Source organism: Pteronotus mesoamericanus, unplaced genomic scaffold (assembly GCF_021234165.1).
Source record: "Pteronotus mesoamericanus isolate MK-2021 breed Mesoamerican mustached bat unplaced genomic scaffold, CSHL_Meso_final contig_657, whole genome shotgun sequence".
Classification (NCBI taxonomy): domain Eukaryota; kingdom Metazoa; phylum Chordata; class Mammalia; order Chiroptera; family Mormoopidae; genus Pteronotus; species Pteronotus mesoamericanus.
The window spans coordinates 22,796,311-22,823,462 of NW_026555229.1; the positions used below are offsets into that span (position 1 = coordinate 22,796,311).

The following is a 27,152-nucleotide window of genomic DNA, read 5'->3' on the forward strand; positions in this document are numbered from 1 at the left end:
TACAGTTGTTCCAATTATTCCCCCTTCGCCCTCCTCCCAGCCTGCCCTCTACTTCCGTAGCCAATCCCCACCCCGCCTCCGTGTCCACGGGTCCTTCATACATGTTCCTTGACTAATCCCTTCCCCTTCTTTCAGACAGCGCCCCCCACCCCCACTCTTGTCTGTATATTCCGTGATTCTATGCCTCTGTATTTCTGTATGTTGATATTTAAAGTGCATCTCTGGTAAATCCCGTACAGGAAGTTTGGTTTCTTACTTCTACCTGAATTTCTTTGTTTTTTTTAAATTTTTCCCAATTTTAATATAGATACTGACACAGCTGAGTTCCAGTCTGCTATCCTTCTCTATACAGTCTTGATCCAGTGGTACTTTGTTCCTTTAAAATGGAATCATGTTTATATCATTCCACTTTCTCCTAATAGCTTCTTACATTGTGCATTATTCTTTTAATGATTACTTTAGAGATTAAAATATCCACCCTAGACTTATTATAGTATGTCTTAAATTATATCTTTACTGCTTTCAGAACAATGCAGTAATATTATAACGATTTAACTCTGTTCCTCTCTTTCTGCTACGGGCGTCATAGATTTATAACCTAGATATGTTGTAAATCCTTAAACAACTCATCATGGTTGTTTTAAACAGTCAATATCCATAGTTCCCAGCACATTTACTTTCTCATGCTTTCTGAAGTTCTATTTTTTCCTCTGGTATAATTTTCCTTCAACCTGAGGGGCATCCTTTTATAGTTCTTTTACTTTCAAGTAGTGGATATAAATTCTATCACCTCTTGTTAGTCCTTCAACACTTTATTTCTCATCCATTTTTGAAGAATATTTTCACTGGGTTTGAATTCTAGGTTGGCAGTTTCTCTTAATTTCTGCCCTTTCAAAGCATCTTTCCATTTCTTCTGGCTAGTATGTTTCCACTGAAAATTCAGCTCTAAATCGTAATTTTGCTCCTTTGAAAGTGGACGCTATAAAGATTTTCTCTTGGACTTTGATTTTCATCAGGTTGATGAGGTTTTCCTTGTATTTATCCTTGTAAAATATCCACCCTAGACTTATTATAGTATGTCTTAAATTATATCTTTACTGCTTTCAGAACAATGCAGTAATATTATAACGATTTAACTCTGTTCCTCTCTTTCTGCTACGGGCGTCATAGATTTATAACCTAGATATGTTGTAAATCCTTTTATAGTTCTTTTACTTTCAAGTTTTGGATATAAATTCTATCACCTCTTGTTAGTCCTTTAACACTTTATTTCTCATCCATTTTTGAAGAATATTTTCACTGGGTTTGAATTCTAGGTTGGCAGCTTGAACGAAGTGACTGCTCCTCCTCACTTTTAGAAAGCCCTCAGCCATGGCGCCCTCCGGCCGCGCCTCTGCCCCAGCCACGCTCTTCCGCAGGGGGTTCCGCGTGCACGCACGCTAGGCTTGCGACTGTTCCATACGCTCTGTTACACTCTTTCCATTTTTTTATGTGTTTGATTTTGTTCTACTTCTCTGATTTCACGTTTGCTATTCCCACCTTCCGTTTACATTTTGCTGTTATAATTTCCAATGAATAATTAACTTTAGATATGGTGTTATTCAGTAGTAGAATGTCCACTTGATGTATTTTGTAGATTCCAAGAGACTTACAATTCTCCACGTTGAGCTTTTTCTCCATTTTGAACTTTTTTTACTATTACTATATCAATGCTAATTATTTTAAAATCCTTTTCAACTAATTACAGTACCAACTCTGCTTTTATTATTTGCTTTTGTCTCTTGATTGTCAGTTACAATTTCCTGCCTTTTTTTTTTTTTTTTTTTTTTTGTGGAATGTCTGTTTTTTCTGGGTTTGTTTTTTTTTTTTTTTTGCATGTCTTTTTTTATCTCATGCCAGACACCGTCTATGTAAGTATGATACAGGCTCCCAGCGCTACTTCCCACCACGGAGAGGCCAGCCACTCCTCCATGGGCAGATTAGACCGACGTGATAAGACCCTTCCCCATCAGGAACAGAGACGGCTCCAGGCGGGTCGCGCTCTCGGTAAGACGCAGCCCCCCTCTGGTTAGCGCCGGTGTCGTGAGAGTGACCTCCCAGGCCCTGGGAGCCTGGAGGCTCTCTGTCCCCTCATCCCTGAGAGGCTGCAGAAGACGTTCGCTTCCACCTTTTGGAGGTTTGAAGCGCAGTCTTTATCCTCCTCACCCACAGAAATTTAAGATCTGGCATGAGGCGGAGACCAATTACGTGCTCCCCATCCCTCTAGCTGGACCTTGGCTCCTAACCACCCAGAGAGCGCGGGAGCTTTCGCTCTGCCTCTCCCTCCGGCCTGCCAGGCCCCTCGTCTACCAGGGCTTCTATGTCAATTTTTACTGCTGAAGTCAAAGTGACTTCTGACAACCCAAACCCTTTCTTTACTGCTCCAAACACCCTCATAGAAATCTTGCTTTCGCTATTCACTCACTGAGCATTTTTCGCAGGTAGTATAAAAGCAAACGTTTACACAGTCGCTGTTTACATTTAACTCAAGTTTTAAGCAAGAGGTGTTCGACTTTTTCAAATCCTGATTTTCTATTTGAGGAAATGCCTTCAAACTGCTGTATTTTGCCCTGTATAATGTGCCCTGTTTTGCTCAAATTTTTGAGGGAAAAGTGACGTGCAGTATACATGGGTATAATAATCCCATATATCATGCGCACAAAACATGCGTGTGCATTGTTAACAGCTAAATACGGTACATCAGAAGCTCCAAACTATTCCCTGCGAGGCGGCTGACGCCCGGTGCGCTGGGCAGTGAGGACATGAGGGCATCTCATCCCAGACGACAAGCAGTCTCACCCCGATCGCTGGCAACTGCAAATAGCAGCTGTGACATGCACCAGGCCTCTCCCTAGGCCATCCATAGCTAAAGGTCAGTCTGAGAGTGGCGTTGTGTGTCAGCTGCCATGAAGCGTCTTCCGGGGGGAACTAGACAGATGCGTTTATCCAGTGGCGTGGACATCTGTCACTTTGGCCTGCCTGCCCTCCATGGTCCTCTCACACAGTCCCTGGACCCAGGGGTCTTTTCGGGGAGTGACTGCTCTCCCACTCAGTCCTTGTGACCGCCGGCCCTTGACCATGTCCTCTTCCCCGTGTCAAAGATGGGCATACGGCCCAGGCTTGGCCAGTCGCTTACTCCATTCCTCTGACCACACCGATCCCTTCCAGTGTTGACAAATGGCCTGGATTAGTCCCCAGAGACCGGACACGGGGCCCCTTGTGTGCACTGCTGAGAAAGAGGACGTGAAGAGCTGGGGCCGCGGGGGAGACGACCGAAGCTGCCGCCGTGGGCAGCACACGGGCCCGTCGGCGACCGGGCCTCTCTGGCGATGGAGCTTCGGAGGAGAAATCTCAGTTCTGATGATACCGGTTGCGGCACTGGAGCCTGTCGTGCCTGAAGCCAGGGGGCACCCCAGGACTTTGGTTTTGTGAATTAAAAACAAAACAAACAAACAAACAAAAACCCTCTATCTAACACAAACAGGCTTCCGTTAGATTTCTGTCACTCATAACCAAGCGTCCGTGAGCTCAGCAGGTAATTCTCAACAACAGATCATCATTCGCAGCTGGAGCCCGTTCCCAAGCACGGCTGGAAGGGTGAGCTGGGTCCAGAGGGTGGAGAGAGGACCGACGCGCTCAGTGGGAACCCTGCTTAGAAACGGGCCGTGTCTGCAACCCAGACAGGGACGTCAGTAAGCCATCCAGCTTTCAAGGGGAGACAGAGGAATTCACTCCTGGGCTCTAGCAAGTGGAGCGAATGACGGAAATCCAGACTGAGGCGATCTAAAGCAGTGGGCAATCCGGACCCGCACCTTGCAAAAAAGATCGGGGTGGGGCGAGGATTCTGTCACGTCAGCAGAGGTGGGAGTGGAAAAGGTGGCCGACGCCCGGGGCACCCCGAGAGAGAAGGCAGCGGAAAGGGAGTGGGCAGCAGACGGAGCCTGGGCGGTCACAGTGAAGCTGGCGGCCGAGTGCGTGGGCGGGGGAAGGAGCTGGTGGCAGTGGGAGGAGAGAAGGGAAAACCTGAGACCCCGGAATCCAGGCGCAGCAGCTGGACGATGGAGGAGGAGGCCGGCAACTGCAAAGCCCGTAAGGCTGAAGGGCCTGGAGGCTGAGAGCAGGGCGAGGGCTTTGCCGGTCGCTGACCTTGCCCGCAGCTGCCCCAGGCAGGTGGCAGGGCAGAGCCAGGCCGCAGCAGCACAGGGCGCATCTGGTGAAATAGCAGAGCCCAGAGCCATCTTTTGCCTTGGAGATGCCTGGTGGCTGGGTAGGGGGCAGAGGGGAGGACACGTGGACACCCTGGGAGTTAACGCTGAGGAATGTAAGGTCACGCCCTTGTCTCTGATTGTCAGTCGCCGGTAGGAAGGCAGTCTCCTTTGCAGTGGGACGGTACAAGGAACTTAGTGAATAAACGTGGGAAGCTATAATGCAGAGAAGCACATGCTTAGTAAAATTATTATCAAGAGCTGAACACTGTCTGTTCAGTGAGAAGGGGCCAAAATAGGACACAGTACTATGACAAGGAGAGTAAGATTTTACCCCGTATCTATAGTGTCAGGTGAGACAGTGGGCCCGAACAAGCAGAAGACAAGGATTTTTGCCTCTAGAGGACATCAGTGGACGCTGAGACCCAGTGCTAGATAGCCCCCCAGGAGGCCTCCTCCAGGCTAAGCTCCTGAGACAGTGAGGCTTTACCCCCCGGTTGGGGGCCCCTGACCCCCACCCCAGGCCAGGTGTGGTTCTAGCATAGCTGTAGAGATGCTACTTTCTCTACTGAGGTGTTTGGCTCTTCTCCTGGGCTGGAACTCCGAGGGCACAGGGATTATATATACTTTATGCATCTTCACATCAGAGGGTCTGGCGCAGAGTAGGCGGTCCGTTAGGGTTAGCAGATTAGGAAAAGAGAACAACTACTTACACTGGGAATTCACATTCGATACCATTGTTTGTCTGAAAGGCATATTTCTCTGTGTTTGTCAAGCAACCCCACCTCCAGCCACATTTGCTGAGTGACTACAGAAGTGTAAACGAAGGCAGGGGTGGGCGAAGACCCGAACTCCTTCTGGACTGTCCTCCAAAAACAATCATTTTATAATAAACGGCATGATGCTGATGGTAGGCCATGGCCAGTGAGGGTAAGACCGCAAGAGGAAGCTACAGAAAGAGTTAGGGAAAACCCACGGCGGGAATGCCAGCGAGGGACGCCCATAGGGATGAGTGGACGCGGTGGCGCTGGGGCCTTTTGGACACGCCGGCTCCCCGCTCTCTGACAGCCGGGCCCTGCCTCCTCCCAGCCCCTCGAATCCCAGCCCCTCCAGTCAGAAGTTGGCTGGGCCCCTGCATCCATGTGGCTGCAGCGAGGTCATGTCTGTCCTCCACACAAACACGGGAGGAGAGACGCTGTGTGCAGCTGGGTGGTCCTGACCGCACGCTGGGACGACTCGGAGACGGCGGGGTCGGTGGAGCCTGGGTGGTCAGGGAAGGCTTCAGGGAGGAGGCGGGCCTGCGGTGGGCCTTCCCGGAGGAGGAACGCATAAACAGGCAGAAACCTCTTCTGAGGCTCTGACCCTGAGTTCTTTGTCATTAAAGCGAAGAAGTCAGCCGACCGCGAGACCAAGGCTGTGGCTGGCTTCCTCAAACACTCACTCTGTTTGCTGCTTGAGCCTCTTCCCGGCTTCGGCAACGAGCGACTCTTGGCTTTTCAGCGGACAGCGGTCCCGTCAGCCACGTCGGGAGCTGCGCAACCGCTGTCCCCCAACACGGGAACCACGTCCCGCCGTTGCAGCCACCCGCACATCCACGCCCACCTCCGTGGAATTCAGTCAAGCCTTCAGACTTTGCATTGCCCTCGTTTCCTTAAAGTTAGTTGACACCTCATGCCATACTCGCCCTCTTTGATGTGCGAAGCGAAGGCTTTTGTTCAGAGGAAGATAGGGTCTCAGCCTGCTCCTTCGGTGGGGGCTGCCGTCCCCCGAGCGCTCGCCTGGGACTGGAACACGCGGGGCCACCTGGCGCGGCCTGTCAGGGGGAGGGCTCCGCGCCCCACATGGCTCTCCCCCCAGGGCTGCTCAGGTGGCTTCGCGCTGGGCAGCAGGCTTCCCCCCAGGGACAGGTTCAAGGGACCGAGGTAAAAAGTGGGAGGTCACCCATTGTCACGTCTGCCTTATTTTACGGGTGACACAGACCAAGCCTGATTAAATGGCAGGGGAGGGGGTATCCGAAGGGGGAGGATCATCTGAGAAGCTGTTTCTCACGAAGCAGCTCAAAATTATTCTACTTAGAAAATTCAAAATATTCTAATTAGGAACAAAGTCTCCTACCCTGGAAATAGAAGGACATTGTGAGATCTTACAAGGAATAGCCAGAGGCCCCAGGAGACCACATATCAGGGAGGCAGAGAACACAGAGGCCTCATCAACACCATCTGCTTCAAGGTGACGGCCCCACCCACCACCCACCACCTACTCACCACCCACCCGGCCAGATATCATTGGTGTTTATCACACACGCTTCCGCGATGGACTCTGGGGAAGAGTGCTGAGCAAAAGGGATATATCTCCACCCTCACAGGGCAGGCAGTCCCGTGGGCGGGGGGGCGGGGGCGGCAGGGGAGACAGGAAGCCAGGAGACAGGAAGGTGAAACGGCGAGGCGCAGTGCGAAGACGCGGAGAGCGGTTGCGGAACAAGAGTGGGCGCCTGCGGCAGCGAGGGCGGGGGCGAGGCTTCCTTAAGACGTGTGCTTGTCAGGGGTGGAAAGGGCCCACCCAGCGAGTGGAGGGACTCGTGAACTGGGATCCAGGACAGACGGGAGGGCTCCTATGGCTCTCCCTAGGAGGAGGAGCCAGGGACGAGGCGAAAGCCACAGGTGGACGATGACTCCACCGACTTTGTCCCCAATAGCTTCAAACAGGGGTTGGGGTTCATGCTCGGAGCTGCGGGAGGGACTGAGGGAGCCAGGTGACAGGCGTGTGAACAGAAGTCCCAAGGATGTGGGAAAAGGAGCCATTTTTATTCCTGGAGAGGAGGGCAGGTGTCCCAGGTGAGACAAAGCAGAAACCAGCGGAGGGCAGAGGGGCATGCGGCCGGAGGGGGCTTCGACGGGCGGGCAGCGCCGCGCGCGGTTGGGGGGTCGGGCCGCGCGTGGAACCTGATCCCGGTGGGGCCTCCCTGGGAGGGTTCGGCTTCGCACTCTGGCCAACCTCTGGGAGCGCCAGCCGCTCACAAACAGGGCACCCCTGGGTTAGTCGAGAGCTGTGACACGGTATTTTTAGGGGGAGATTTGCCTGAGAGCAGCTCACTGTTTGTAGCGACATTTTCAATCCTTAGAAAATGCCAGGAAAATGCCTGATTGTTAAACTATTTATGAAAATCTTTGTTTTAATGTTTTGTAGCATTCATCAAACTTAAATTTAAAAAAGCACTAGACCAAAACAAAGTCAAGATAAAAGTAAATGAAATGGAATAATTGAAAAACTGGGGACTCTCAAAATAAACATCCGTATTAACTCAAACATCTTTGGGGATCTGCTACGTGCCAAGCTCCGTGGTGGAGCCTGGGGGTTCTGAGACGCGCGGCGCACAGTACCTGCCTTCAAGGGTCCACCAGCTCCCCTGGGAAACCAATACGAAAGCCAACTGTCCTGTGTGGGTAACAGGGGCCACAAGGGAAGGGCTGACTGACTGTGTCCCCCGATAACCCGATCCATGACGGAGGTATTGGCTGAGTACTTGGGTCATCGAGTCCATAATGGAGGTTCTGACCGGCAGCCTGGCAGCCAACCAGCCGACGGCAAGGGGTGTGAACGTGAGGTGTTCAGGGAAAACAACCGCCTTAGTGCGGTTGGGCTGCTACAACATAGTACCATGGATTGGGTGGCTTGAACAACAGCTCCGGGGGCTGGGAAGACCAGGATTGGGAGCCAGCATGGTTGGGGTCTTGGTGAGGGCCCTCGCCCTGGCTTGTAGACAGCCGCCTTATCGCTGTGTCTTCACGTGGTGGGGACAAAGCTCTTCTTATAAGGGCACTAATCCCACTGCGTGGCCCGCCCCCCGTGACCTCATCATGGCCTGATTGCCTCCCGAAGGCCCTATCTCCAGAGAGCCTCACGTTGCGGGTTAGAGCTCCAGCATGCAAATCTGGGGGACCCAAGCATTTGGTCCCTAACCCCAACCGAAAGGGAAATTTCTGCTATGAGTCCGGGCACACAAAGGCACACTGCGGCCCCTGAGGGAGGGCGGGGGGGCATGGAAGGGCCGCGGGGCAGGCAGGCTGCGTGGCACGCAGGGGCAGGGGTGGGCCTCTGGGGACAGCGAGGAGTTGTTGCAGGTGACGCCCAGCGTGAGGAAGACAGAAGGGGCCCCAGCCAGGGGTTGGTGCCTCGGCCCCTCGTTGAAGGCTGCGGCCTTGTTCGGAAAGAAACAGGGAGTCCGATGGACTTCAGGCAGGTCTGAGACACGGTCAGATTTGTGCTGAAGACTCATCTGAGGGTGAGAAGGATGGATTGGAGAGGCCGGAGGGCGCGGTGTCCGTTGAGAGGCTACGAACAGGATGTGCCATTCAAAACCCGCTTTTCCAGAAACATTTTGTGGTGGGGGGGAGTTTAAATAACAACAGCATTAATGAATCTTGCCACGTACCAGACTCTTAGACACCGTCTTTTCAATCTTAGCAACAGCCCTTTGAAACAGGTACTTTGGGGGTTCCCGTTTGTCACGGAGAAGCAGAGGTTCAGGGAGGTCGTGTAACTTGCTAAAGCCACAGAGCGAGACAGTGGCAGCACCGGGCCTGACCCCTGAGGTCCTGCCCCTCCTGGCCAGCTGCCTTGTCAACAGTCAGCCTGGAGCGTCTCAGGGCTGGGGAGGGGGGTCGATGGGGAGGGCCCCACCCAAGGGAGGGCCCCGCCCAGACACCTCTGCACCCTGGAAACAGCCCCTGAGCCAAGCGGAACCTGCTACGGTGACATCCCTGGGAGTGGCCTCTTGGGGACTGTGGGCTCCTGCTGTCCCCCACCCCAATCCCACTGCAGGGCTACCATTTTGTGCATCGTAAGAGCTCAGTGATGTGGGGAATAATGTGGCTGCAGGATACCTTGTTTTAAAAGGCCAAACTCTACTTCCTCTTTGCCGGTGGACACAGAGAATACTAATAATGCCGTTGTGGCTCTGGGTGTGTTTATCCAACAATGGAATTGTCTCAGCCAGAGGCACGAAGCTCTGGAAAAGGCCCTCACCTAAAGGCCCATGGTCTTTTGTCCTTTACCAGCGGGGAAACGGGCCCACAGGCCACACTTCCATCCTGCTGTTGTCCTTGCTGAGGCGATGCTTGGCGTTTGCACGGGGCCTGCAGAGAGCAGACCCCCGACTGGCTCCCCGCTCTGGTCCTCTCCCAGGCCTGCACCAGCTGTCTGTCGCCAGCATCACCCGCCTGCTGCCGTGCCGCTGCCTTCCGAGAGATACTGCTGCCGGGAACGCCACTCGGCTACTGAGAGTCCCCGGGGGCTCCCCACTGCCTCCATGTGAACGCTGCCTCTCAGCTGGGCCCTCGAGGCCCCGCTGAATCTGAAACCTATTCCCCCAGCCCCAGTCCTGACGGTACCTCATCTGCAATTGGTGCTCAAGGGTCATTTGTGGAAACAAAGAGAGAAAAGTCCAAAGGCTAGTTTTCTACACGCAGAGCATGCAGGTGATGCTGGGTGCGGTTCCGCGTCTCGCCTGGGACCCTCTCATGGGAGGGGTTCACTGGGCCGCCTCCTTGTGTAGAGAAGCTGGGATTTGTCACCTAATGTCTCTCCCCATGGGATCCAGAAATATAAGCAAGGGCGTCCTAAGGTGGCTACAGCAAGTAGCCAAATTAACTTGTTGTCATGCCATAGGGGTCCCGGCCTGAGCGGGGCTGTCCCCGCGGCGAATGGGTCTAATAGGCCCATTCTGTGTGCGCCGCGTGTTCTGGAATCCGAAAACACGGGCAGCTGGAACCAAGAAGGCTTCTGTGAAAAATGTACATGTTTTCTCTTTGAGGCTATTTACTTAACTGAAGACGTCCAGTCCCACAGCTTCTGGACATTTATTTTATAGGAAAAGGTCTTTAATGCGCCTCCAACTCATTTCGCCCCCTGCCAGCTTGGCTGGCCAGCCCTTTCCTCATAATGCCTGTTGGTGCCAAAAGGACGTCCCTAGGTTCCTTTCTCTTAGAACCAACAAAGACGCACTTGATGTTTGGGGCGTGACTTAAGAGTGCCGTTCCTCAGGTTCCCAGTGGACGGCCCCTTCTCGCCCTGTCTGGGCCACTTAGGGAGGTGGCATGAGAAGCAGGCTCTTGTTTTCACCCTGGGAACTCGGGGTGCGTGCAGCTCGCACTAGGCCCGTTCCAGACGCTTCCCTGTAGCAGCTGCATTCCCAGAAAGGCTTCTAGACTGAACCAGACGAACCTCGATACCTGCCAATGAAACGGCAGGCTGGAAGCAGCCGGCTCTGGGACTCCACCAAGACTGTTCTGGAGACGAACCTTAAAACGCTCCCTGCCCCCCTCCCGAGGGCCCGGAGGCCTGGACTCTCCAGAACCGGAATTCTGAACTCCTCCAAAACAGCCCAGACGTGAAAACTGCAAGACAGCACACGTCTGCTCTCTGTGCCCCAGATGAGTGGAGAGCCAGGCACAGCGGCCAGCGCCGGGCGGACCAGCGGCTCCAGGGGATCAGATGCGTTCCCACGTCTTCCACTTAAGACACTCAGACCGGCAATAACCTTTGGCAAGGCAAACACATTCCTATTAGCTGAATAGGCACGGACAGAGATTATATGCCCCAGTGGTCTTGTTTTGAACTATAAAAGAAGGGTCTAGATTTCAAAGGAGCTAGGATAGAATCCTCTACCCCTGGTGGGCTCTTAACTCTTCTTATGTTTGCTCTGCAGAAGCAGTTGACATTTCCTGGAGTTCTGTGTGAGCAAACTTCAAAGGAGGCCTGAAATAAAATGGCCAATCCTTATGCATTTTTTAAAAGGGCAGAATCTCTCTAGCACCCAGCACAGGGCCTGGAACATAATGGGTTTTCAATAACTGTTTGTTGTCTAAGTGAATACGTGGGAAGAACGCCCCAGAAAAGGAGGTCACTTTGTCAGGCATATACGTGTCTAATCGCTACGCTGTGTACCTGAGACTAACAGAATAGTGGGTGTCGACTGTAATTGAACATTTTAAAAAATGAACTCAAAAAGCAGAGAAAAACAGGATAATCCTTAATCAGGAAATTTTTCCCTTCAAAAGTGACACCTCGAAACCCTTGGCTGGAGCTTCCACGGAGCAGTACCTCGTTCCTAAGCAGGGCTGCCAGCCTCGGGAGCCAAGCGGGCTCCGGACCACCCAACCCCGGGGACTGCACGGCCCCGCCGCCCGGCTCGTGCGGGGCCTGGCTGGCTCAGCATGGCACCCTGCGGACACACTCGGTAAGCGTCTACTGGACGGATCAGCTGAGAAATTGTTAAAGGTCTAACACGCTGTTTTCAAGTAGTATAACGCACGTCCCCCATGACGCACAGATGCATTTGAAGAGGCACGATGCACCTTCATTTAAATAACTCGTGTTCCTTTTATGTGTTTGAGGGGAAAAAAAAAAAATCAATGAGCACATCACACTTGCCAAACTATTAAGTGTGGCTGCTTCTATAATTAGGCTGCAATACTGCATTGGGGTCAAACAGGTAAAATATGTCACTTACATATCCGAATATAGCCCTGATAATCCCTCAGTGCTGGGGAATTGTGTGCACGTGACGTTTCTGAACTTGGGCTGACCCATACACATAACTTGTGAGACATGCCACTTAAGGCCAAGAAACCAAGCCGAACGAACAGCTCCCCCGGGAATGAGGACTCTTTGCAGACACAGCCCATGACCCTGGTCTCGTTAGCCTGGCGCTCTCACCGACTCTGTTTTGGGTTTATGACCATGTCTTTCAATTATAATGCTTGGAAAATTAGTAGGTTCAAGCAAAAAGAAGACCCTTATACCTTCACTGAGTAAAACTTGTGTATGAAAATGGTAATGCCGGCAGGATAAAATCTTTTAGAAAAAGGTCGAATTCATTTAGTTAGCAGAAAGGCAGGCATGGGGCATGGATCACCTTAGGGAAAATGAAAAGCCAGAGTGAGGTCAAGTGCTGGAGAGTTGGGAGTTAATTTTTTACAATAACATTCCAGGGAAGAGAATGTAATGATTGGGTTTGATTTCAAGAAATGGTTTAGTTTACTGAAAATAGCCATTCTCCTTTTTTGACCTATATAGGTATAGCCATTAAAAGCCAATTCCTGCTCTACTTTCTCCAATGCACCGCTCAGAATGAGATTTACTGTATGAAAAGGCATGGTGTGCCTCCGCTACAACCCTGCCTTTCAGCCTGTTTCTCCACAGGCTGCCAGTGATGAGCCGGGTGGCGGAGCGGTCTCCCTCCAGGGTCAGCACGCTCAGCCAGCTGAGGAGGCCGAGGAGCGGCAGCGGCACGGAAGCCGAGAGCACATGCATGCCTGCGTCTTGGTGTCTAACCCCTGCCTCCCGTGAAGCCAGGCTCCGTGGAGAAAGGGCAGATTCCAGGCCTTGGGCAGGGACTCTACAAGATGAAACTGGTGCCTCTTGTATAGGTTTTTTCCAAGACCCAATTCCATGTTGATGCTAGAGGTTTGGGGGGTAGGGATGGAGGTGCTGCAGAAACTCTAGGGAGAACTGATTCAATAAAGGCCTCTCTTCTTAGTGGTACCAGTGCCTCGCTAAGAGGTCACAAGAAATAAGTGAGTTAGCAATAAGCACTGTGGAAGTGTGGCCCCAGCCTCCCTTGATTGAATGGCCTGCTCCCGAGGGGGGATACCGTCGTGCTGAACGAAGTCCCTTGGCTTGCTTTCCCCTTTGAGTGACCAGGAAAGACCCTGGCAGGGCGCCAGCGGGAGCCGTCACATTTTTGGAGAAGGCCAGCGCTCCCTCCAGGGCAAGGCTGCAGCCGGCGGTGATGGGGGGCTCCCGCCCTGCCCCCCTGAGCTGCTCTGCATCGGGAGCAGCTGCGGCCATCTCCACACCAGCAGGAGACCTGGCCTGGGCACAGTGCGGGCTCGGGGCCCGTCAGCGAGCCTGGAATCACTGTATGAGGTACCAAGGCTGCACCAGGGGACGAGGGTGTAAAGCTGAGGCTGCCGTCCCCACGGAGGCCCTGCCGGGCAGGAGAAGTACAAATAGGAACAAACCAAGACAGCCCAGGCTGACCCGTGTCCCAGGTTTGGGTCCCGAGTCGTGTGGACTGAGGGCATAAAGCCAGCACAGAAGTCAGAAGTCGGACCACAGGCAGCATCTAAATTGCTCTATCAAACATCCGACAGTTTCGCTGCTCTTGTCCAAGTTCCACATGGCCACCTCTTCCCTCCAGAAATGTTTCTTGGGTTGGACATAGTTGAGTTGGCTTATTTGGGGGCCCTGCCATGTAATGATATCCAACACAGACCTAGGACCGCAATCAGGGACTAAGACAGCAGGTACCTCTCTCCCTGCATGCCCACCCTGGCCACATGCTCCTTGGGGACATCAGAGGATGGACGGATGACCTTGGCCACGCGTCTGCAGCCTCTCTTTCTGCCGTGTGCACAGGCTCAGTTTGCGTGAGTTAAGTGAGTTTGTATGACTGCGCATCGCAGAGATGCTCCCGAGGTCAAAGGCACAGGCCGAGGAGGTCAGAGCAGGCTTCGCAGAAGAAGGGGCTTCGGGAACACACAGGACTCACGCACGTGGTGCCTGCTGAGCACAGTGGTGAAGGATGTGGTGGCGCATTTTAGGCCACAGGCTGCCGGTGATGAGCTGGATGGCTGAGCGGTCAGCGCGGAGTCTCCCTCCAGGGTCGGCATGGGCCGGCCTGCGAAGCGTCTTGGGCGCCACGCGAGGGAGCCTGGCTTTGACGACAGATATCATGAGGAGCTTGGGGAGGATGAGAGTCCTCCCACCTCTGGCTTCAGGGGAGGTGGGGGGTGACAATCTTATCTTCTAGGGGCCATTCAGTAGGGAACGTGGGTGGGGGCTGCGTCCTCTTTGGGGCACAAGGCATTTACAGTAACTGGGAACTTCCAGCGGGAGGGGCCAGAAATCCCTTGGAAGCCCAGTCTCAGGGGTGCAGGCCGGGCGCGTGATGAGAATGCTAAGTCAAATGGCGAGCTTAGCACGTGAAGGGTGCCTGGCAACCCTTCCCACACAGGAGGGGCTCCAGGTGGGCAGGGAGGCCGCAGGGCTGAAGAGCACGGCCGGGGGCCCCCTCGGTCAGCAGAGGGTGCAGGAAGAAACTTGGGGGAAACCCATAGTTAAAGGACAAAGCCAAAAGGAGGACTAAAACCAAGAATTAAAAACATATGAGGGGAAACAAGCGGGAGCAGGGTCTCGGGAGCCAAAGGAAGTGAGAATTTCAAAGGAGAGTGAATCAGTGTCAAGATAAGTAAGATAAAGAGTGAAAGGCACGCTCGGGTGGCGGGGGCCACCCATGGCCGGGGCCAGAGCAGCTGTGACGAAGTGTGGGGAGTGGAGGCTGCGACGGAGGAGCACGGGGGCGGGGTTGGGACGCGCCCACCCCTCGGAGCAGGCTGGCGCGCAGGGGCAGCCGGCGGCGCAGCTACCTGGGGGAAGGCAGGGCCCGTGTTCCCAGCTGTGAAGCAGCGCAAACCGAACGAAACGCGTTGGACAGAACCCACCTCTGCCGTTTTAATTCGTTGCTATTTGATATTTGATACCGGAGACCTGCAACAAGCTTTGGTTTCGTGTTCTAATCCATTTGCCTTTCTACTTCCCATTTCATGTACTATTTCCACAAGTGCATTCTCGCGCAGGAAAGCTGGAAGCGGGACACCTCCTACAGCAGCCCAGGCTGAGCACAGCGGGGCTCTCTTGCGGCCCCTCCCACTTTGAAAAGGCTCCCTGGGTCCACGGTTGACTTTTCTCAAGACGTGAAATTGGAGCTCGGTCCCTAAAGACACTTGAAACTTCCAATATCACCTTACATGTGTGTAGTCGTTTTTAGTTTCCAAATTATTTTTATAGCCATCGTTTCAACTTATTCTTACAATGACCCTGGGGGAGGAAAGGCAGATAATCCGACCCTCTTGTTAAAGATCCAAACAAACAAGGTGCCCAAGGTCACGTTCCTCCTCCTTCAGCTACCCTTACAGCTTAATTATCAGCTCCCAGGAAGATGGCTTAAGTCTTCATTTGCAAAGGTTGTAATTTCCTATCACATATCTCAATCATTGGTGGGGGGCAGGGAAGGGGGAGGGGGAGAGGGGAAGGGAGCACTCCAGTGGCGGAGGGAGCCTTACCGCCCCCCAGCATCGTGGTTCTAAGCGTGCTCCCCGGGGCGCTTGATTGGAAGGAAGACGCCTGGGCTTTCCCCAAAGCCAATGAAATCAAATGCTTCTAGACCGGACGCCGGACACTGTGATTTGTGAACGTTTCTGAGTGATTCTAACATGCAGACAGGCTGAGACCGACTGTACATAGTAAGTCGATGATGTCGTGAAAACCAAATTAATAAAAGGGCCCTTCCTTTTGGGGGTGTTTATGATTCACCACCACCTGCCAGGTTAGCAGATGCAAAATGTCTCCAATCCAGCAGCCTCAGCGGCCTTCCCCTCCTACCTGACCGCCGCTCACCGCGGCCTCCCTCGCCTCCCTGCCTGTTACACCAGCCCCCACACGCCCCGTTCTCCTCGTTTCCACCCCATGTTGCAGTCTCTCTGCAGAGCTGTCCGAGCTCTGTTAAAACTCCCTGCCACTCCCAGGCTGAAAGCCCTACAGCGCCTTCTCCCTCCAGCCCAACCTCATCTGGGCCCCGAGACCTCTGCTCACCCTCTCTTCTTCCTCTGTTCCAGCCTATGTTTGCTGTTCCCGCTGCCTGGACACTGTTCCCCAGATCTCTGCATGGCTGGCTCACCAGTCCCTTCCTTCAGGTCATGGCCCGATGGGACTTCCCGAGGAGATCTCTCCTAACCACCCTGTCCACAAGCGTCCACCTCACACACTTCTTGCTGGCCTCCATGTTTTCCCTCGGGCACCCGAAACCCTACTCTTTGTCTGTGCGTCCCTCTGACGGTCGGGGGGAGGCCAAGGCAGGGCGGAGAGGAGGCTGCAGCCCCAGCACAAGGCCTGTGCACAACAGGCCTGTCGTCAGCGTGTGTGGGTGAAAGAGGAAGCCCCCGGGAACCAACGGGCCACTGACCCCCAGCCCTGAGTGCTTGGGAAAGCACAGTGCGGTCACAAGGGCGGCCCTGAACACTGGCCGGTGGGAGGCAGGTAGGTCCCGGGCTGGTTTGGTGGCGGGTGGGGGGAGGCAAATGAGTCGGGGCCTCCGGGAATGTGCTTGTCAGGCCGGGCCTAAGCGTCCTCCATGCTGTGGCGTGAAGTCCACCTCTGAAGGTCTCAGCAGGGCTGGGCTGAGTGAGAGCTCCATTTGAGGAAAACCAGAGGGGACTGGCACCCCGTGGCGTTCCCGGCCAGGAGCCATCTGTTCGAACCCCTGGGGCAGCGGGCTGGACTTCGGACGGCCACCCCCACAGAACGGTGTTGAAGAGTTAGGCGAATCTGTGTGTATCATAAGGAGTGCCCTTCACTGCTATGAAGGCAGCATGTGTTACCTCTCAAAAGAATAATGACAAGGATTGGTTTGGTGTGTCACATGACCAGAATGGTTACCTCTCTGAGAGCGAGGGCCACAGTGGATCCTCTTCTAAGGACAAATGTCCCTTTTCTACAGGCTTCTGTGTCTCCAGTGAGGATGCATGGGACCCACTCAGCTGGCCCGCGGCCTGGCACCTGCTGTCCAATGCCACCCCGGACCATGCCAGTGCAGACAGACTGGGCCCCTCCCTGCTCCGCGCACGCCAGCCTCTCACACGTCTGCCCTCCTTGTGTCTGGCCTCGGGAAGTCACATCGGGCCGTGACCTGAAGGAAGGGACTGGTGAGCCAGCCGTGCAGAGATCTGGGGAACAGCGTCCAGGCAGCAGGAAGCCTATTGAAAAAGTGTGACGGCTTCAATAGAAAGGTCTTCCCTGGCGACCTATCAAAGTATCTCTCCCTTAGTGGTCCCTTGCATAATTTGTTGTTTCTTTCTTAACACTTACGACAGTGTGAAGCTGTTTTTTACACGTCCCTCATTAGAATGCAAGTTGCAGAGCAGGAAGTACGTCTGCCTTCTTCACTAACTGTGTGCCTAGCACCTGGCGCGAAATAGGTGCTCAGTTAAAAATGGCGGAAAAGCAAGCACCAGGGAGCAAAGAATATAATAGGAGAGCAGGAAAGCAAGACTGCAAATCTAAACGTCTCTATTCTAAGGTCCCAGAGGCATAGCTGTGCTGTGAAAAAATAGCCCTTGACGTATGTTTTCTATACCTGAAGGTATATTCTCTTAATGCAGTTGAAAATGAAAATGGTCCCTGCTACGCTGGCGAGCAAGGACGGCCGCACATAGACACCTTTACCGAGACTCGATTCCCACCACAGGGACACACATCCCTCCCAGGGAGAACTACAGCAAATGTGTGCACGACTGTTGGCGGACCTCCGCGTGCGGCCCTTCTCACCCGCGCAGGGCCGCGGTGGCCACCCGCTGCACGTGGGCGCACCCTGGAACTACCGCGCCATAGCCCTGCTCCTGTGAGCCATGTGTCGAGCTGAGCTCCGTGGCTTTACAACAAAATTTCGTTCCCCAACTCACCTGGTTCCCTACTCCCTTAGATAATGCAGCTGCACGTGCCTCCGACCCGCGGATCCTAATCCTGGAGGTGGCATCCCGGAGGCGTGGGGACAGCTGCCAAACAATAACGGATTTCCCTAGCTTTCCACAAAGACGGTGCTGGGGGCCCGCAGTGACCAGGCTGTAAGGCCGGCCAGCAGACGCCGCGCTTCCTCCCTGGCACGCCTCGCGGTGTCGGCGAGATGGGTGGCTGGCAGGAAGGGTGACGCCGGGGTCAGAAACCGGAGCCGTCCCGCGGTGCTGAGCCGGTGGCGCACGACCACCACACCAGTGGGCGCCCTGGCCATTGCCCACCCCCCCCCCCAGGCAAAATACAGGACACCCATTAACCTTGGATTCCAGGTAAACAATGAAGAATTTAGTGGTATAAGTAAGTCCCCAAACACTGCATGGGACTTATTATTATCATTTTTTTAAAGATTAAAAGAAGGCCTTGTTTCTGAGAAGGCCACCTGGGAAGGAGCGTTCTGCCCTTTCATTCACTGCGAATGGACCCAGCCCCACGGGGGCTTCCACTGCCCAAGAAAAGTCATTCCTAATTCTGCTGAGTCATGGCCAGCGAAATGGCCTTTAGTGTCTCGCATTTTTCTTCCAGGACACATCAGGGTCACTGCGGTCGACTTGTACTATGTGACCGCGGTTGGCAATGGCGTTCACGAAACAGAAACACTTCAGAAGCTGCAGATTTGGCACTCAGATCCTTTCCCCAAACCTGTGGCCTTTCTGAATGCTCACTTTCAACGGAAACCCTCTCTAAAAAAAAAAATCAATTAATGATGTAAATCGTTATTATTACTGACATAAACATGGCCCACGACAGCCCTTCCACAAAGCTAGAGGATATTTTAACAATCTCAACTACTCTTTAAAAAAAACAAACCTGTTTTCTATTATAAAAAGTAACCTAAAATAGCTCCATGTAACACAAGGGCAAAACCATCTGCCTGATCTCTCCAAAGAGCTCATATTTCTAGAGATTTTATCACTTTCCAACTGTTCCAACAAGTTCTGAAATTTTAGAAAGTCATGTGGACTTGGCAAATAAAACTCATCAAAATATTGAATTTAATCATTAATATTGCAATTATTTCATACTATTCCTTTACATTGCAGAAGACTCAAGTCAGACATGAGTCAAAGTAAATAAAGTGTAACCCTGCATTAACATTCATTACAAGCTTTTTTTAAAAATTTTAACAAGCTTGTGTTAAAATGTTTCTATCAATAGCTGATCGATAAAACCAAAATGCTGATGGTCTAGACATGAATATAGGAAAATACCCAGCACTCAAGGAAGAAAAACACAAAAGTGTGTCTCTGCAAATGTAATCCCTGGTGTGTGTTTGAAAAATAACTTTGAACCGATGGCAAATATTGCGGTCACTCGTCGGAAGTGACACAGAATTGGTTTGTAGTTAATCTTCATAAGAATAAAGAGTTCACTTTAGAAGGATTTAAATAAAAGAATATGAGTGCGTAAGTGTGATTGTACAACTTCATCCGTCGAAGAGCCAAAAAAAAAGAAAAAAGCAAACCAAGAACACCAACCTTTGCAGTGGCGCTCCGCCCTGGGCTCCAGAGGGCTCCGTTCAAGAGGGAAGCCGTGACGACTTCATAGGCTCCACCCTGGTCCTCCGCTGGCGCCTGCGGTGTGGCAGGTGTCAAGCTGCTTCCCAAGGTGGCCCCTGCATCAGAAAGAAAACAGCCCCGTTCTTCACCCTCATCAGGAAGAGTTTGGCATCGGAAGCTCAGAATATAAAGACTCAGTGAAACACCAGGAAGCGGGGTACACCTAAGGAAACACCACGTCTAGTAAATCATCCGAAGTGGTGAAACCGATGACGTCTCGGTCACTCTCACCATAAAAACTTTGTAACTTAAAGAAAACAAAAAAGCTAGAACTTTTCCTTCAAGACTCATGGCATGTGCCCAGTGATTATCAGAGTCAAAGTATAGGATTCTGTCTTTCACCAAGCAACACAAACGCACAGACAGGGACTTTTAAAATGACGAATTAATGCTTTGCTTAAGATTAAGATTAAGATTTCAGCTCTCTGTGAAAGGTGTCCAGGCCTCCGCTGTATTAAGAGACTTAACTCCGTTTCCTGAAGTCCCGGTGAATCAGTTCAACACAATGCCAACCCCGCTCCGGGCCTCCCGGAGGCTAATTTTATATGCCTCGGTGAGAGATTCCATAGACAAAATTAATTTGCCAGTTCAGACTGACTAGACTGGTTTATGAAAAAAAAATTAAGTCGTTCAATAAACGATTATATGATCTTGTTTCTGGGGGTCTGTCTGTCCCACCAGTTAATATACCGACACAGGTTCAGCTTCGCCCAATTTCCATAAACAATCCTAATGGAAAGTATAACATTTTTCTCTTCTGGAGAGTGTATCACTTTCCCAACAAATACAGTCATTTCTCTGGGCTTGCACGCCTATGAGGTCACACTCCTGCTATTCGGTGTGACCACAGGGCATCCCCCGAGGTGAAGGATGGGAGCAGAGCGCGTGTTATTCCCATTTCTTCAAGCAGGACGCCGACGTTTCAGACCTGAGTCATAATAGCGCAGTTTTAAGTTACTAAGGAGTTCATATTTATTGGGCACAAGTGGTATTGAAATTTTAATCCTAGACATTTTACAGTCCCCCAAACACTTTTAAATCCACACCATTTTATCATTCTCAATGTGGAAGTCTGCGGTTACAGTTAGGTTACAAAAGGATCGCTCCTCGCGTAGGTAGTCACTGTCTGACACGGCCTCTCTGGAAAATTCTCTGGCTGGTCGCAAAGCACTTAAGGCTCCAGGTGTGGAGAGTCAAGGGGATGGGGAATATGGGCTGTGGCAGAGGGGTGCGCTGGGCCCCTCAGCCGCGTGGGGAGGACAGGGAGCGGGACCTTGAGCACAGGTGAGCCGGGGCGGGGGGCATGTGGCGTTCCGGGCTGGGGGCGCTGAGTCTTTAGGGCCGAGCCTGTGTCCATCCGGGCAGGGGGAGGGCCCCGGCCGTGCCGCAGAAGGGCTGGCTCAGCTGGCGACCTCTGCACGCGTTGGCAGAGGGCTGGCCGGAGAAGAAAAGAATGGGCGGTCTCCACGGGGGACACCAGGAGCCCTCCTCCTGGCCGCGGAGGGGCAGCGCGCACAGCTGGGACAGGGAGCCTCGCCCAGCGGCTCGACCTTGTGCCCTTCCGCGGGCTCCAGGTAGGGCAGGGCCGCCATCAGCAGGGGCTTTGGGGGAGATGTCCCCCGGCATCAGTACCAACTGTACCACGTGACCACTGGGTCTGTGGTCTGGCGGTTCGCCTGCCTCTTTGTTCGTTCATTCTCTCCTTCACTCATTCAGCTCCACTTTTTAACGGCCTGCCTGGTGAAAGGGCTCCATTCAGAAAGCCCACTCTTTCCTCTTTGAGCCGTCGCTTCCTTGGGCCACCTGGAGCCTGTCCCCTCTGCCTGCTCCGGGGGGACCCTCCTCCCAGAAGACTCAGCTCGGGCTGTGCTGTGCTGCCCTCCTGACTGACAGTCTTGCACGGGGACAGCGTCACCTGGACAAATAAGACCGTTTTAGAGAGTGGTCTGGCTCTGAAACAGCAGGGCCTCACACAGGGACTGTCTGCCGTCCTTGCGACTCTTCCGGAAATCAGCACTGGTTCAAAACAGAGAGTCAATGAAATGAGGGGACGGCGGCGTAGCAGGGAAGCCACCCGATGGACGGGCTGGCGAAGGCCTGTGTTTTGTGGGGGCGGGGCCCCATCCGGCCACACGCACAGGGAGCCGCGGGAAGAACGCACCTGCAGAGGGACAGCAAGGGCTGCCCTTTGTCACAGAAGGAGACAGAGCTTGAGGAGGCCCGAGGTAGGAAACCCACTGAAGCCTGAAGGCAGCCGGCCGGCTGGTGCCATCGGCATTGCTCCGCAGGCTCTGCCGGCACTCGGGCCTCTGGCTCAGGACCCTCGGGGAGATGCTTATGTTGGAATTTGCTGGAACAAAGTCACTTCTGATCCAGTGGTACAGCCCCAGCGAAGCCTGACTACAGAGTGCAATTAGGCAAATATCTTAAGAGAGAGCTGCTGCTGTACGTGAATTGGATTAAGAAGGCTTTGAAATACAAGCAATTAGAGAGAAAAGACTGGAGATCAGTTTGAACTTTCCCCTCCGTCAATGAAACATATGCCCTGTGCCAAGAGCTATCACAGCCATTATTTCAATCTTTTGAAAAGTCAGGTAAAACTGTTAAAGTGCTTGCAAGCATTTTAAAATTTCCTCTCGGTAAGCAAACTGACTTGACCGTAAGCTCCCACAGAAGCAAACTGTTAAACTGGCTAGTCTATCACAAATCCGATGGCCCAGGTGCCCACTGAATGGGACGGAGGGGAACTCGCGACCTGGCATCCCCTCTCCCTACTCTCCTGCCCCCAGCGGGGAGGCCAGGCAAGCTTCTGCGGGAATTTTAGCCGCAGTGCGCAAGGGCCCGCAAGCCCTCCCCGCTCTCAGATACTTGCAGCAAAAGTCTTTGCATTTAATAGATTCTGCAGAGAAGCTGTATGTATGTCTTAGAAGGAAAGAGCTGGTGCCACAAGCCCCCGGTCTCCTGGGCAGCCCCTGAGATGCTGTGCCCACAGGGGAGCTGGGAGAGGCGGCAACGCCACACCCTTGACTTTGTGGAACCCAGAGGGCCTTCCAAGGGCCTCCCGGGAGGTAATCAGGCTGAAGCCGGATGCGCACAGTCCTCGGGCGCTTTTTCCTCCAAGACTCTTAGTGAATAACTGTGTCCTTCTCTGTTAGGAAGGCAAAAGGTTCCAACCCTTTTCACCTACATATTCCAGCATTTTAATCCAAAACAAGCCCTTTTGGGCTGAACCTTTTCCTTCCAAGAAGCTTTATTTCCAAATATTCCAGGGAGAATAGACTGTGCCAGCACTTGTAGAAGGTTGTGCAACCTCCTCAAGAAACTGAGTCACTGTGCTCTTAGCTGAGCACGGCGTTTGCTCCCTACGCGCACGGTTAATGAAGCCATTGCTCAGCTTCTTAATTGGTTGCACGATAGTTCCCCAGCAGAATGTGCAGTCAGAAGGCTGATGCTTATGAGATTTTCTTATGTATTTACACACCGGTATTCCTTTTAGATGATACAAATAAAAGTTTTATTTGTGCAGCATGGATAGACAGAATAAATTATACACAGCTGTGAGGTATCAGAATGTACTTTATGGAGTGGTCTTGTTGACAAACCATAAAAGCAGGTCTTGAACGATGCAAACATTCAAGCCGTAGAAGCCCAGGGGAAAAAATTATACAAGCTTATGAAACAGAGAGTTTGCATTACATTTTTGTTTCTCGTAATATTTCAGCATCAACAAAACTCAGTTGCCTAAATACAAAATTTCAATAGCTGATATCAGGGAGAAACTTATGGCTGGTTTTGCTGCTGGGCAACCTGACACACTGCTGATGTTTTGATAAAACGGCCGGTTGGCTTCCGTCCCAAAGGGGAAAGAAGCGTATCCGGTATTCTGGGTCCTCATGCAATTATCTTCTCTAACGATCAGCCCTGCTCCCTCTGGGGTGCGTGTGTGCCTACTGTGCTGTCTCCTTGTCTGAGCTTGTCATCTGCAGACCTAGGACGTCCAGTCAAGCAGGAAGTCACGGAGCCAGTGGGATCTTTGCAGCAATGACCCCTAAGGTGTTGAAAAAGCCAGCAATGAAGGAACTGCCCCAAAGTGACTCCTGATCTTCCCAGGTGAGCCACCCAGAGCCCGGCTGCCACCTCAGCCCTGCTCCATCCCTGCTCTGGCCACGCCTCCTTTGCCCATCTTGCCAAGGCAGGTGTGGACCCCCCTGGTGCCCACCCATGGGCTCCGAAGTAGCAAACCGGGGGTTCCCTGGAGCCACGCCCCTGGCCCTGGTCCTGCCCCCGCTCTGACGCCTTGTCTCAGAGTGTGGATCTGAGGGTCTGCTCTCTACAGAACGGAAGAGTGTTCTGTCCCCTCGTGATTCTTACTGGGCTAACCCGGCTCAAACAAGTCAATGTAGTCAAAGGGTTTTCAAAGATCTTAAATGTGGGAAATCAGCCTCGGTATCAGAATCCAAGTTTCCAGACTTCTACCCAGGGTTTGTCTCGCCAAACCACACTCATGGTGTGAAAATGCCAGCCGCATACCAACCAAAAAATGCCTGGGTTCAGGTGCAGGTGGGTACCCACTAAAGGCACCCCAGGGGTCCCTGGGGAAACAGAAGTCACAGGATGAACCTGAGTCTCACACTCAGAGTTCTGCCTTTAGATAGAAATCATTCCAAGCACCTACATGCATGTAGGAGAGGAGAATCCATCTAAGCAGTCAAGAGCAGAATTAAGATAAATAGTCTTTTCAAAATCTAGCATAGGGAGGGCTGAGCGAGGTAGCCATTCGGAGCTGCAGAAGAAGCTGGAAGCTCATCAAGCATTTTCCCTAAGCCCCAGTATCCGGGAGCTAAAGGAGCTCTTACAGACCTGGCTGCGCTGCATCTCCTTTCAGGGAAATACGGTAGCAATGCTCCCATATGGACAAAAGGAGCAATGGCTCCTTCTGTTTGGAGTCATTGTCCGCAGTCTTAACCCAAAAACAATGCCACCCTTTCCTCTCGTCTCTCCCTGGGTGGAAATGAGGGGTGAGATTTTATAATGACATAGCTCAGGGTGCTCAAAGGAACAATGGCAAGAGTTCATGTGAAAAGAGTAATCTTGCAGAGGAAAAACCTGAGAAACACGGCTTCGGCCAGACGATAAAGGTCAGCGTCAGCAGTGGTTAAGTCATGGTGTTGGTATGAACCCTTCAGAGGTTGTGAGGAGCATAACGCTTTACCTCTGCACGCTCACCCCCAGCCCCGTAGCCCCGCCTGCTCTTGGGAAGTGCATTCCACCATAGACCAGCCAATGCTCCAGACAACAATGTCATCAAAAACAAGGTCAGTCTGAGAAACCGTCAGCCAGGAGGGATCGAAAGGCACATGTACGGTGACTAAATGTGATGCAGGGTCCTGGATGGGATCGAAGAACAGGAAAAGGACCTTGGGTCAAAAGGAAGGAAAGCTGAATGAAGTACCAACTTTAGTTAAAAATATTGTCAGTCATGTTTCATTAACTGTAATAAACGCACAATACTAACGTAAGATGTTAGTAACAGAAGAAGTGGATTTGGGGTATGCGGGAATTATCGGTACTACCTTATCAATTTTTCCTACAAACCTAAAATTGTCCTGTAACAGTCTATCACAATGGTTTTATACACTTAATCAGAGCCTTGCAAGAATAATGTGATTCTGCAGCAATCCAGTGTCAGACTGCTCAGAGACGGCGGGTCCCCGCCGAGGGATCCGCCTATCAGTGAACTGGAGTCTTGGTCCCCCCTCCCTCCTCTCCCATTGCTACTTGTTCAGATGGAGAAAGAGCCGCAGTAGCCGCAGTCAAGCAAAAGGCATAAAGTGATTAACTGACATAGCTTCCCAGAGTATAAAAAGGCAGAGATGCATGAAGCCAGTTGGTCCTTAAGCTGTTGGAAGCCTAGATCCCCCGGGGTACTCCCGATAACTTACGAACAGATAGTGATAAAAACGTCAAGTTTTCTTGATTATTGGCTGCAATGCTCTGGGGCAGTAGATGAGTGAAAAGGAGAACCTGTCACTTGGTTTAGGAAGGTGACACCAAGTGACTATCAAATAAGTACTTTGATAAAAGGGTGTAGAAACCGAAGCCGAGCTTGCAGCCATCCTCACGGGCAGGCTGAATTATCAGGATGCTGCGCGGTGCGGGGCGGCGGCCAAAGCGTTCCGAGTCAGAAGACGCAGCCTGCGTCCACCGCCGGCTCCGCAGGGCGGGCCAAAGGTAGGATGACAGTTGCTCATAAGGAAAAGAATCCAATAATTAATACATAACAACACAAGAATAAACTCTGTGTTTCCCTCATCCACAACTGTAAACCTACATCGGCCCCCACCTGCGCACGGATCACCTGGGGCAAGCTCCTACATTTCTCGCTGCTACTCCCAGCCTTCCTGCGCCCGGCCAGGCGTGACTCGCCCAATCACTGGCTGCGGAGGGCTGGCGAGAGGACCCAGTGAGAGCGCGGACGCCCGGTGTTCTTGGATGTCGTTTAGCCTCGTTTGTGTCGTTGCTGTTTTTTGTTTTTTTTTTTAAATCAGTCTTTGGAAAGAAATGCACCAAAATGCTCTTTCAGGTTTTCCTCAAGTGTTGAAGCTCTGAATTCATTATGGTTTTCTTTACGTTTGTATGTATTTCTGATTTTTCTATAATTGGCACATATAACTTTTATGACGGATACACTCTTGCGATGGCTAAAAACACACTTTAAAAAAAAAATCAATCAATTGGATTCGTGCTGACAAATCAACTGAGTGTTTTCCCCGCATCCCAGGCGCACAGCGGGGGCAGGCTGGAGAGCAGGGCTCCCGTGGAAAGAAGATAAATCACGTACTACAGGACAATTACAATTTGAAAAGATGTCTTATACGTCATCTAAAATTCAAAGAAAGCCGGCTTCCCTTCAATGTTTCAAATGGAGCCGTAGCCCAAGCGCAAGCCGTCTCTGCTACACACAAGAATAGCTTTGCGTGCCCGCAGTGTCTCCCATCTGCGGGGAGCAAAATCATTTACAACATTAACGTGTATTAGTTTACCTCTTTGCTGGTCAGTGGACGCCAACACAAGTCCCATTTTACAAATGGTGAGAGAACTAGAGTGACGCCAGGGCCATTCCTACTGCTGCCCAATGATAAGTGGCAGAAATAATAGCAAAACCCAAGCTCTTTATATCTCAAATGCATTCACTCACTTTGTCCTCCATAGCAGGGACAAAGGCGTGCTGCAGGGATTCATTTGCAGGACTTTTGGAGGCGGGAGGCGGGGGCTGAGTCAGAAGTTTTCAAATACTTTGCAAGAAAGGACAGAAGGGGGGAAATGGAACCAAGCGTTAAGATCTATACCCCAGGAGCAACTTTTAGAAGTTACAGCAAAGGGACAAGAAGGGAAGCTAGTTTATTCCACTTCCTATTGTAAATTCTTAAACGGGATGAAAGCAGGACAGAGCAGTCCGCTGCGCCCCCGCTGGGGACCGGCCTGGCCGTCCGGCTCTGGGACGGGCTCGCTGCGCCGCGGGCCGGCCCCGACCCAGCGCTTCTGCTGAAACACGCGCGCAGCCTGGAAGGCCCTTGGAGTCGCTGGGGTTCTTCCACTTCTCTGACCGGCCCGTGCCGTCCTCCACCCCTACTTCTTGCTCTGGCCAGCTCCCCTCCCAGGGGGGCTTGAACGCCTCCCTCCCAAGTCTCAACTCTTGGCCATCTTCCCTCTCTCTTAC

The 27,152-nt window shown here is 52.3% G+C and overlaps 1 protein-coding gene across 1 annotated transcript in view; it reads right to left on the minus strand.

The window, feature by feature from the left end:
- Window positions 1-27,152, minus strand: part of ADAM12 (ADAM metallopeptidase domain 12) — a gene marked incomplete at its 5' end in the record, with an annotated part of 275,701 nt that overhangs the window by 218,881 nt on the left and 29,668 nt on the right. The window contains 1 exon segment of the mRNA XM_054581238.1: window positions 19,352-19,488. Coding sequence (XP_054437213.1) covers window positions 19,352-19,488 — 137 coding nt within the window.